The sequence below is a fragment of the Muscardinus avellanarius genome (genome assembly GCF_963383645.1).
Source record: "Muscardinus avellanarius genome assembly, chromosome: 8".
In the NCBI taxonomy this organism is placed as follows: domain Eukaryota; kingdom Metazoa; phylum Chordata; class Mammalia; order Rodentia; family Gliridae; genus Muscardinus; species Muscardinus avellanarius.
In genome coordinates, this window is record NC_137794.1 from 89,912,600 (window position 1) to 89,924,465 (window position 11,866).

Genomic DNA, 11,866 nt, shown 5'->3' on the forward strand with positions numbered 1-11,866 from the left:
GCACCCACATTTGGGCATAAATATTTACTATCATGATATATTTTTGGTGGATTGTTCCTTTGTCTTTTCTGATGTGTTTTAGCTTAAAGTCTGTTTTGTTGGATATCAGTGTTGTTACTCCCGCCCGTTTTTGGTCCCCATTGGCATGATATATCTTTTTCCATCCTTTCACTTTCAGTCTATGAATATCTTTGGCTGTAAGGTGAGTTTCTTGCAAACAGCATATATTTGGATTATGTTTTTAATCTACATTGCCAGTCTATGTCTTTTGATTGGTGAGTTAAGTCATTTGACATTCAGAGTTATTATTGAAATATGATTTTTGTTTCCTGTCATTTTGTGTTCTATCTTTTGTTTGGTATAATGTTTTTCTTCTTTACTTAGATGCCCCGCTGATCAACTTCATCTCTTCTCTGGTTCTGAAGTCATCTTCTTTTTTCTTCTTTATGGTCTATTTCTTTAATTATTTTATCTAGTGTTGGCATTAATTAATTAATTTTTAAAAGGTGGAGAGGACCCTGCCGTAAAACTCACATAAAATGTTAAGTACTTACTTAAATTTTTGGAACAATTAAGACAAGAATTTGAAAATCAGCTTTATCTCACATCCTCCTTCCTTTTCCATTTTTGATCAGTTTCTCTAATCAACATCTCCAGCAAGAAAAAACATGAACACATTAAAACCACATGTCCCTATCACTCTGAAATACATTATGATGTGAGACTACAATGCACCCATAAAAGTATATTAAGAGGAAAAAAAAGCAGTGTATTAGAATAATCAATGGATTTGGAAATCATTTATCATCTTGCCTTCATTTTTTCCCTCCTTTTATGCGACTAATAACATTTTGCAATTTTCAATTTTGCTCCCTGAAAATAAGTTATCTTTCTTAAATATAGCCAGCTTCCCCCACGTACCTATATCCAAATTACAAAAAGGCGAGGCTGTGTCCGAGCTGTACTTTCCCCAGGCTGGGGCTAGGGCTCACCAGTGGAGTGCCTGCTTAGCATACTCAAGGCCCTGGGTTTGTCAACACCAAAAAGAACAAAGGTACCCCATACCCCCAAGCTGTGGTTTGCAGTTTCTCCCTGATAGAACTGCGGGTTCCTGCAGCACTGCCCAGCACCACCACACTGCCCACATTCCCAACTGTCCCCTTGTCCTAGGGGAGTGGGAGAGCTGCTGCACAGTCCATAGTCCTGGTGAGGGCCACGCAGGTGACGGGAAGGGGAACATGTGTTTAGATGCTCTGCCTCCTGGGAGGGCCGGCTCTTCACAGCACACCATGGGCCTTGGAGTTGCTGGCCAAAGGTGCGTTCTCCTGTGGTTTCCTACTTTCCTGATCTGATCTGGGGTGGCATCTGAAGAAACCACATGTGGGAATGACTGGGACAGTAGACATAGCTTGTTCTCTGCAGTAGAAAGACTGGCCCATTCATTGAACTTTGTGCTTGTCAGTCTCCCCCTGATCTACAGAGAAGCCATGAGCCAACTTTGTCCTGCAAACCAGAAACAGGAACTGATCAGGCTTCAAACCAAGCCTCTGAAACAGGAAGCAGAGGACAGACCCTGTAGCCACCAGAGGGGAACCGACTTGTTGCAGAGAACTCCCAGGCGACTGGGCTGGCACCAGTCAAAAGTACTGGTCAGATAATGCTGCACTTTACAAATAGACTTCACCTGGAGATGGAACCAGCTCATTCTGCCAACTAATGATGCTTCAAACAGACCAAAGATGACCAAGCTGAGAAAAAAAAACCAGGACTCTAGGGCCTGGCAAGCAGCCAACTATTTTGGGTAAGAAATGCACACTTTAAAAATGAATATTTCTTTGTACTTTGAAGTTTTCTTTTTAGATTTGCTTTCTCCTTTCCCAAATATTCTAGTAAGTCTGTTTGGAAAAATTATAATTTTTGCCTCAGCTGACCAGTTATTCAAGAAAGCAATAGGAAACCCAGGGATCTGGGTTTGCAACAGCTGCCCCATGCTATGTTAGCAGAAGTAAAAGGCTCAGCAAAAACCCACGTGGGAGACACTACTGGCACACTTAAGAATCCCTTCCTAGCCAGAGGTGGTTGTTTTGTTTTACTTGACTGTGCAGGTGTGGTCATGGGGATTAAAACCAGGGCCTCATGCATAGAAGGCAAGTGCTCTACCACTGAGCTACACCCAAGCCCCATTTTGTTTTTTAATAAACTTATCTCTGTTTGCTTTTTTGATACATTGACTAAGGCTTGTTTCTTGTGAGAAGTAGAGTGCCTATAATGTAGAAAGAGGCTGTAAAGCGATTCAGATCAGAGGTTGCGAACACTGCTCCACAGACTGGCATGATAAAGTTTTCATTTGTCCATGGGAAAAGGGGGAAATGAATAATAAATATTGAATTTTTTATACATTTACCATATGCAAGGAGCTACCTTTTTTGTTTTGTACTAAAGATGAAACACAAGGCATTCTACCCCCCCACACCTCTTTTGTTTTTTATTTTGAAACAGTCTTACTAAGCTGCCAAGGATCTCCTTACGTTGCTGAGGCTGGCAGGGAACCTGCAATCCTCTTGACTCAGCCTCCCAAGCACTGAGATTACAAGCATGCACCACTTCACCCAGCTAAGAGCCATCCATCCTTTATTCCAAGTTTATGCCCTCCCCATTCTTCTTCAAAATCCAAAAATAAAACCTTCCTTTTTAAGAAATCACCATAATAGGTAGCTGGTTGTTGAGTTTTCTCTCTAATATCCTTACCTGGAAAAAATTAAAATGCTGGCTAAGCACATGGCAGTCTCTGAATTTTTTTTTAAACTAGTTCGTGGAAACGATTATTAAGGAAATGCAGACTTCATCATCTCCCTCAAAGTATATGTCTATATATACGAAGGCTTCAACCGGATTTGAAAGCAGAAACACAGAAGTCAGATGGAAGACTCTCAAGAACTCAGTCTGGATAGCTCAGACACAGGGTTATGTTTTGTTTTATTTTATCAAATAAAACTGGGAGTCCTCAGAACCTGAGTTAGAAGCAAGAAAAGCCAAAGCACAGGACGGCCAGATGCCTCTCCAGCAAAATGGCACAAATAGGTGCCCTTCCTCACAAAATCAAGCAAAGTGTAAACACAGTATGGATAGGAATAGAAAAGCTAGGTTCTTGAAATTTCAGCTAGCCTGTGCTTCCTTCCGATTCCCCACTGTTGCTACAGGGTGAAAGGCTGAGAGAGAGATTGCAATCTGCAGTGGGTCGGGCCCGGACGTGGTGGCTGTGGTGGGGAAACGGGAAGCCTGTGGCCTGTTGACTCCAGTGCCCACCAAGAGGGAGGCCGGTGGCATGGCCTCGTGCCAAGCAAGGTCCCTGGTCTTACATCAGCAGGAAGTCCAAGGCCAAAAATAGGCTAGGAGGGGAGGAAGGCTGAGAAGGAAACCCTGTTCATGGATCTTGTTGGCATCCCCTCCTATTTCACTCAGCAGCCTCCTCCCTGCAGCTCCCACCCCGGCCCACCACAACCAACCAGAGCACATGTTTCTCCTGCATCTGGCCAAGATGCTACCCAAAGCTGCAGCAAAGTAAAACCACTGACTAACGCCCAGAAAGGTGTCTTCAAAGTCCCAGTTTTAGGTTTCAGAAATGGAGCACATTTTAGGTGAATGGGCTCCATATACTGACTTTACACAGCTTCTAATAGGAGAGTATCAGAATCCATACCATCTGTAATATTGTTTCTATTGAAAAGTGTGTTCGTGGTTCTAGCCAGCAATCTTAAATCATAATATAAAAGAATGCATATAATTTCCTTACATTGTAGTGTTTTCATAAATGAAGAAATAAGTCTATTACAGCTATATGCACAGAATTGATGTTCATTAAACACTTTTGGAGGAAAAATCTGGCTAATTGGGGTCTGACCACCAACACACACACACAAAAAAAAAAACATATAGCTCTGACATGTTTTCAGCTTGGGCAGAACTTCACTGCCTATGATGCAGGAGCTGGGAAGGGGTGGTGGTAGCTTGGCATTTGCCATCTCTGAATGAGTCTCTTATACAAGTAAAGAAGAAAATTTCCATAAAAGCATTAATCTGACATCAGTTTCACATCTCAGAATGACAAGTGTAGTTGATGAAAAAATAGGATTCCTTTAAATAACAATCAAATTGGGAAAGTCAGTGGAAACCTATAACTTAAATCTTTTCTTCCTCTTCTTTTTTTTTTTGGTAGCAATGGTGATGGAACCCAAAGGCACTCCATGACTGAACCACATCCCGGCCTTTAATTTTATTTTTGAGACAGAGTCTCTCGCTAAGTTGTCCAATATTGGCCTCGAGCTTTCAATCTTCCTGATTCAACCTCTGGAGTCTCTGGGATTACAATGTGTGCCACCCTGCTTAGCTGCAATGTGTTCTTTATGAAAACACCGTACACATATGTGGGGAAAGTTTGATCAAATATCACCATGCTCTAAGTTCTTATCCTATCCATTAGGCTGATGAGCCCAGGTAGGTTTCCCTCTTCCCCTTCCATCTAGATTCAGATGTCACCTCCTTGGAGAAGCTACCCTTGAGCCCACCCACCTTTTCTCTGGTTCTAGAACTGTGTCCTGGGAGCCCAGGGCTCCTGTGCCAGCCTCGCAAAGGCTCTGTGACAGCTACAGCACAGAGTTCACCCTCTCCGACAATTCTACGTTCCTGGGGTGGAGAGGGAAGGGACCAGGAGATATAATACATGCAGTTCATGAATCTCTACAAAACTGAAATGGCTCCCTTGAAGTAATAATATTGAAACTTTAGAGTGCAGAATTGAAGAGCTGAAGGTAATCTCAAATGCCAATGACTCCAACCCTCTATTCTCTTCTGAGTTTTGTTTTGTTTTGTTTTGAGTGGTACTGGGGATGGAACCCAGGGGCCTTCTACCTCCAGGCTACACTCCCAGACCTAATATATATATATATTTGGAAACAGGGTCTCTTAATCCAGCGAAGGCTGGCTTTGAACCTGCGCTATCTTCCTGTCTCAGCCTCCCAAGCAAGGGGATTACAAGTGTGCACCACCACGCCCCACCCATGCCCGGCCTTTTCTGTGTTTTTAAATGACTCATTACAAATTAGAGGAAAACAATGACTTGCTGTCAATTAGAGGAGCTGGGAAGGGGTGGTGGTAGCTTGGCATTTGCCATCTCTGATCTCCAGCATCCAGTCCTTGAAACCCCTCTTTCAGTGCTGTGCCCCCAGCACACCATGCTGTCTGGCGTTTGCAAATTCACAGCATTAAATAAGGAAGTCACACAAACATATCAAAGTCAATCACTAAGCCAAAGGTGAAAAGAAGGAAGGGGAAGGGAATGGGGTGAGAATTGGAGAAGGGCTAAATGAGTGATGTGTGCATGTGTGCCTCTACCATCTTGTACCCCATTAAGATGTATGACTATAATGTACCAATTTTAAAAAATTAAAAAGTCGGGCGTGGTGGCGCATGCTTGTAATCCCAGCATTTGGGAGGCTGAGACAGGAGGATCATGGTTTGAGGACAGCCTCAGCTACTTAGGTTTGTGAAGGCCTTTACAACTCACTGAGAACCTGTTTCAAAATGAATAAAAAATAGGGCTGGGGGTACAGATTGAAGGTAGAATGTTGTTCCAACCCCAGTGTCACAAAAACAAATTAAAAAAGGAAATTTAATTTTCCCTCTCCTCCCACCCCTGGCTAAATCTATAGGTGAAGAATCACCACTGGAGGAGACGAGGGGCCTTTCTCAGGATTCTGTGACTCACAGCAGAGCTGGGAGGAAAACAGCTCTACCTAGAGAAGCAGAGTCCTTCTCACTAGAGCATAATGATTCAACTTTCAAGAGCAAGAGGTGGGAAAAAGGTCAGCCTGGCCCACGGGCCAGCAACTGACTGCTTCTGTACAACCTACAAGTTAAAAATGGTTTCTTTTAGCTGGGCATTGTGATGCACGCTTGTAATCCCAGTCCTTGGGAGGTCGAGACAGGAAGATCACAGGTTCGCATCCTCAGATACTTAGTGAGACCCTGTTCAAAATAAAGAATAAAATATCGGGCTGGGGTATAGCTCGGAGATAGAATGCCCCTGAGTGCAAACCCCAGCACCACACACAAAAAAGTTTTCTTTTTACATTTTCAAATGGTTAAAAGAGAGCAAAAAAATAATATCTTGTGAGTTCTATGGAATGCAAGTTTCAATGTTCATTAATACAATTTTATTGGAACATAGCCATGACCATCTGTTTGAGGGGATACTGCTTATGGCTGCTCTCACAGCAGAGCGGAATAGTTGTAAAAGACCTCCAAGAACCACAAAGTCTAAAATATTTACTGTCTGGTCCTGGACAGAAAGTGCTGGCCAGCCCTTGGTAGCAGACAGGCAACCCCTCTTTTATTTTATTTTTATTTTTATTTTTGGTGGTACTGGGGGTGGAACCCAGAGGTTTTCTACCTCCAGGCTATACTCCCAGACCTTTTTTTAATATTTTATTTGGAAACAGGGTCTCACTAAGTTGCTGAGAGCCTCACTAAGTAGCTGAGGCTGGCTTCGAACCTGTGTGATCCTCCTGTCTCAGCCTCGCAAGCGCGGGGATTACAAGCGTGCACTACCACACCCGGCACAACCCCTCTTTTAGATATCAGAGGAAAAATAAGTTATAGCTGGATACAGTATTGCACACTTGTAATCACACCTGTAATTCCAACTACTCTACTCTGGAGACTGAAGCAGGAGGAATGACCATGTTCAAGATTAGCCTGGGTAACTTAACAAACCCCTGTTTCAAAATAAAAAATAAAAAGGTCTGGGGTGGGTGCAGCTAAGAGCACACCTGGGTTCAGCCCCCAGTACCAAAGGAGAAGGAGGAGAAAATAAATTATACAATCATCAAATTTTGCCACACTTAGTTTAGAACAAAGGTTTGGATGCAACTGATACTATTCTCATTCCATCATATCTTCATGGTGCTTGAGAAGGCACAGAGATGACATCCAAATAGACTTGGGATCTGCCTAGGCTAAAGAAGCAGGGTGGGTGGCCAGCGTCCCCAGGGAAATAAGGGTGTCCCTAGAGCATGCAGTTCCCACTATCTCTCCGGGCACCTAAATGCCACTTAAAATCTGTGCCAGGTCTCCATTGATTCCCAAGACAGGGAGCTTCCCTGGATCCTGAGAATCAGGCAGCCAGGACCACCCATGACCTTTAAGGGTTCAGCCCCAGAAGTGAAATCCTGTACTGACCAATCACTACCTATGAATCCAAGGGCCTGTTATAGATTCCTCAGTTTCCTCACTTTAAAAAGTTAAGTGCTGCCGGGCGTGATGGCGCACGCTTGTAATCCCCGCGCTTGGGAGGGGGAGACAGGAGGATCGTGCAGGATCAAAGCCAGCTGAGCTGGCTTAAGAGACCCTGTTTCCAAATAAACCTATAATATAGGTCTGGGAGTGTAGCCCAGAGGTAGAAGGGCTTCCAGGAACCCCAGGACCACCAAAAAAGAAAAAAAAAAAAGTTAAGTGCTTCCTTTCTAGGCTTGTTCAGAGGATTAAATGAGATACAGTTTCAATGTTGTATCCTTCCTAACCTTTCTCCCTCCCTTTCCAAGAGATACTATTTGGAGAATAACCTTGGGTGGAAACTTTCCTGCAAATTAGTTTCAAGTTTAAATTTTCTTTTTCTACAGCCCTGGGAAAAAAGGCCCAAACGATCAGTGTAATAAAAAGGCTCAAGTATTCAGCTGGCTACTTTCATATCTTTTAATTCTTTGAAGCGTCTTCCAAATTATAATCCAAAAATATGAGTGTGATAATTTTTAGAAAAGTTATGCTTACATAATTTTATAGCAACCGACCCAAAGGACCAAGCTATAATATGTGAAACTGGTATTCAGTTATGAAGACAGAGACTGTAAAAAATACCAGAACCAGAAAGTCCTCGTTTATTTAGTCTGGCTTCCTTAACATGAAGTTCTTCTTGTTCTGAAAATATTCAGCTTGGGCTGAATGCCAAAACTGACATAAGCTTAGCTCAGGTGTTTTGAAGAGGCTGTAGAGAATTGGAATATAAAACCTTGTATGCAATGACAAATGCAAGAAACTCACTGTTTTGAAACCATTAAACCAGGTTTTCCCACCCACAATTATAAAAATAAATAGGCTCTCAACAATGGATTACAGGGTGCTAAAGTGAATGTCAATAACACTTTATCATTCCCAACACTTGTTAACAGCTAATTGCTTCAGTCACTAAAAATGCCTAACACTTTCTGAAATCTGTGATATCTTGAAAACACACAGATTTTTCATGGATTATATGCTACTCATCACTTCAATGGCCAGGCTAATCTTAGTCATTAAGATAGCATATCGGTGTTCTAAACATGTCAGTTTTCCAGCCCAGCACAGTATATTGGGTATCTTTCACCCTAAGCCAAGCAAAGGTATTCACACGCATTCAGTCTAAGTCAGATGTTATAACTTTGGGAAGTAATCATTTGAAAGTCCGAATTACTAAGAGATAGGGAATTCGAGACACTACCACTTGTTGAAGGCAAAACGAGCTGGGGAGATGACATGCACGTTCTGACACCCGCACTCTCTGTGCAGCTGGGCGCGTGGCATAAATCATCAATTCTGCGCTTCCCAAAACTACACAGAGACAAGGAGAAAGTCACCTAAAAGGGTCACGGTGACAGGTAAAAGGAAAATAGAGGGCAAACTTAATAGAAGCTGAACAGACCCGCTGATTGGAGGAGTGATGGATCCTGCGTGGCTGAACAACAGTTCCTGAGACAGGATCGCTCTAACCCAGGGCCTGGGCAGGTCCACAGGTCTCCTGCACAAACACGCACTGACTCTTGCCCAAGTACACACACTCTCCCAGGAGGGGCGGCCGCCAGGAGTCGTCCCGCAGCGCCGCGCGCCGCCCCCAGGGTTGGGCCAGAAGTAGAAAGCATTCTTCCCGCCCAGGAAAAAAAAAAAAAAAAAAAAAGTAACCAAGTGCCCCCGCCCCAAGAGCCGCCGAGCGAACCTGGGCCCCGCCCGCGGAGGACGGCGACCCGGCTGCACACTCACCTGCGTTGTAAAAGCGGTCCAGCACCGTGGTTTCGCCGAAGTCCAGCTTGCCAAAGTGCAGGGTCTGCAGCGTGGCGCCCACCGCCTCGCACGCCTCCCGCAGGCTCTGCAGGGCCTCGCTTTCCGCCACCACCAGCTGCCCCTGGCTGGCTTCGTTGATCACGTACGCCACCGTGGTCCGCCGGCTGCCCCCGCCGCCCGAGCTGCCCCGGCACCGGGGGGCGCTGCTCGCGGGGCCGGCGGCCGGGCCCCCCGCGCTCTCCACGTTCCAGAAGCTGCCGGGCGGCGGCGGCGGCGGCTGCCCGGGGCTCGGCTCGCCCTCGGCCGCCGGGGCCGCTCCGCCCCTCCGGTGGCTGCCGCCCTCGGGGAAGGCGCCGCCGCCCGCGGGCGCCAGGGGCGGCACGGAGAAAGTGATGCCCTCGCCGGGCTCGGCGCTCATCTCTGCCGGCCGGGCCCCGCCGGGGCGCCGCGCGTCCGGCCACAGCTCGGGGCTGCTCCGCGCGCGCCGGGCTAGGCAGCTGCCATCGCCGCCGCGCCGCCGCCTCCGCTCGGGCGCCCGGTCCCCCGCGGCCGCCCCGCCGCCCCGCGCCTCCGTGGCCGCGCCGCCCGCCCGCCGCGGGGTGCCCCGGGCGCGGGGAGGCACCGCGCTTCCTCCGCCCGGGCGCGCCGGGGGCGACCTGCGCGGCGCCGCGGCTCAAGGGCGCCGCGCTCGGGGTCCGCGCGCCCGGGCCCGGCTCCTTCCGTCCCGGCGGGGCGGGGCGGCGAGGGCGCCCTCTGGGTGCCGCGCTACCTGCCCGGCGAGCACCTTGGGGCGGCGGGCCGGCCCAAAGGGGAGGCTGCGTCCCGGAACCGCGGCGGCCGACAGGACCCGCCTCCCTGGGCGGCAGCTCCGGTGCCCGACCGTCCCCCCCCCCTCCTGCTCCCCCTGCTCCCGCTCCCCGGCCTCGGGTCCCCTCCGATCGCCGCGATCGCCCGGTCCCCGCGCCCCCGCCGCCCACTCGTCCCGGCTCCAGCGCCGGGACCCGCCCCGGGGGAGGGCGCTGCTGGGAAGCCCGGGCGCCGACCGAGCCCACCGCGCCGCGAGCCTCCCCCGGAGACCTCGGCGAGCCCCAGCCCGGAGCGCACGCCGCTGCAGGACGGCGCAGAAAAGTCTGTGCAGCCACCACCCGCCGGGCCACAGTCAGCCCCGCGGCCACGGCGCCCCCCTCCGGGCGCGCCCGGGCTCGCTGGCTCGTGCGCACCGGGGACCCCGAGCGCGGCCAAAGAGCCAAAGAGCGCCCCTGAGCCGGGTCCCAAACTGGAAGGGGGTTTATGAGCCACAGTGGCGCTAAACTTAGCACAAGGCAGGCTAAATTTATCCGGTGGGCAGGCACTTTTTTATTTTAAAATTTCCGATAGTGCTCTTATCATTAATGAGTCATCGATTAGCTACCACTGTGGTAGGATTTAGCATGTCGGCTAGTAAGGTGAAATCCCCCCCCCCCACAGGTGTGCCATAGACTTAACAGAGAAGACGGGCAGCAGATTATCACCTGCAAGACCAAACAGGAAACTTAAGTGCCTCGTTCTATTTTTAAAATCAAACCATGGAAAAGAAATGCCTAGATTTGTTTTATGAACAACTGGCAAGTACCTACTTATTTGGGAAGTAACAGCAGATGTGCGGATTCCCAGAGAACTCCGGAATGCTACACATGAATCTTAGGAAAGCTAGCTCAGTGTGCAAGGAATAAAGTAGAGTTCACAGGGTTCGGACTCCCCCGTCAAGATTAATGAGTCATATGAAAAAAAAAAAAGAGGGGGAATAAATGCGAAATGCGAACTACATCTCAAGCTCCCCAAGGCCCCACTAAAACTGTTGCACTGGCAACTAAGTTTCAACATATGAATTCGGGAGAGCGATACAAATATTCAGGCCAGAGACGCGCAGTATTACTAAATCGTCATAGCATTCTATTGATAATTTCCAAATAATGATAATGTTTTCTCTCTTGGGACTTTACTCCCTAAACAGTGGTGGCCTGAAGAAACAAATTACAGACCCTGGAAAACTGTCTGCAGCCGAAGTTCCTGACCATTACTGTCACTGATAATAGCCTTAATTTCTAGTAAATGACATGGTCAAATGTCTTAAGGCCATTACACTTGAAAAATAATAAGTGCCGACTGCTATGCCGTTTTATGTTCGCATCTTGTCTGCCATCTTTATAGGCAAGGAGTCTGAGGAAACTGGTTACCCAACATTAAGATATGGATAAAACCAGAGTCATTTCTCACACCATCCACCGGGTGTGAGAACTTCCAAATGGAAAAGAGATCTAACTGCAAAAAAGTTATTTGAAGTACTTAATAACTGTATAGGCATTTTTTTTTCAATTTTGGAATGAGGAAAAAATAGGCGTGGAACTCGAAATAAAAATAAAAGTAATTGAGACAGGGGTAGTGGCACATGACAGCCTCAGCAAACAGTGAGACTTCCATCAACTAGGAAAGACCCTGTTTCAAAGTAAATATAGAAATAGGGCTGTGGGTAGTTCAGAGGTGTAGAATGCCTGAGTTCAACCCTCACTATCAAAAAGAAAATGGAAATAATGGATACACTTGATAACATAAAAATAAGTCCTGCTGGATATGCACTGTGCCAAATGGAGCCAACCTCAGTAACTTGGCAAGACCCTGTTTCAAAATAAAAGGGGCTTGTGAGGCATGGTGGTGCACGCTTGTAATTCCCGCGCTTGGGAGGAGGAGACAGGAGGATTGCACAGGTTCAAAGCCAGCCTCGCTGGCCTAAGAGACCCTG

At 47.4% G+C, this 11,866-nt stretch overlaps 1 protein-coding gene across 1 annotated transcript in view; it reads right to left on the bottom strand.

Annotated features, from left to right (window-relative positions):
* The window catches only part of MAP3K5 (mitogen-activated protein kinase kinase kinase 5), a gene marked incomplete at both ends in the record, with an annotated part of 219,913 nt that extends 210,408 nt beyond the window's left edge, over positions 1-9,505 (bottom strand). Inside the window, one exon of the mRNA XM_080700133.1 lies at positions 9,067-9,505. Within this exon, the coding sequence (XP_080556259.1) occupies positions 9,067-9,505 (439 nt within the window). The remainder of the gene's footprint in view (positions 1-9,066) is intronic.
* Positions 9,506-11,866: the final 2,361 nt, after the last annotated feature.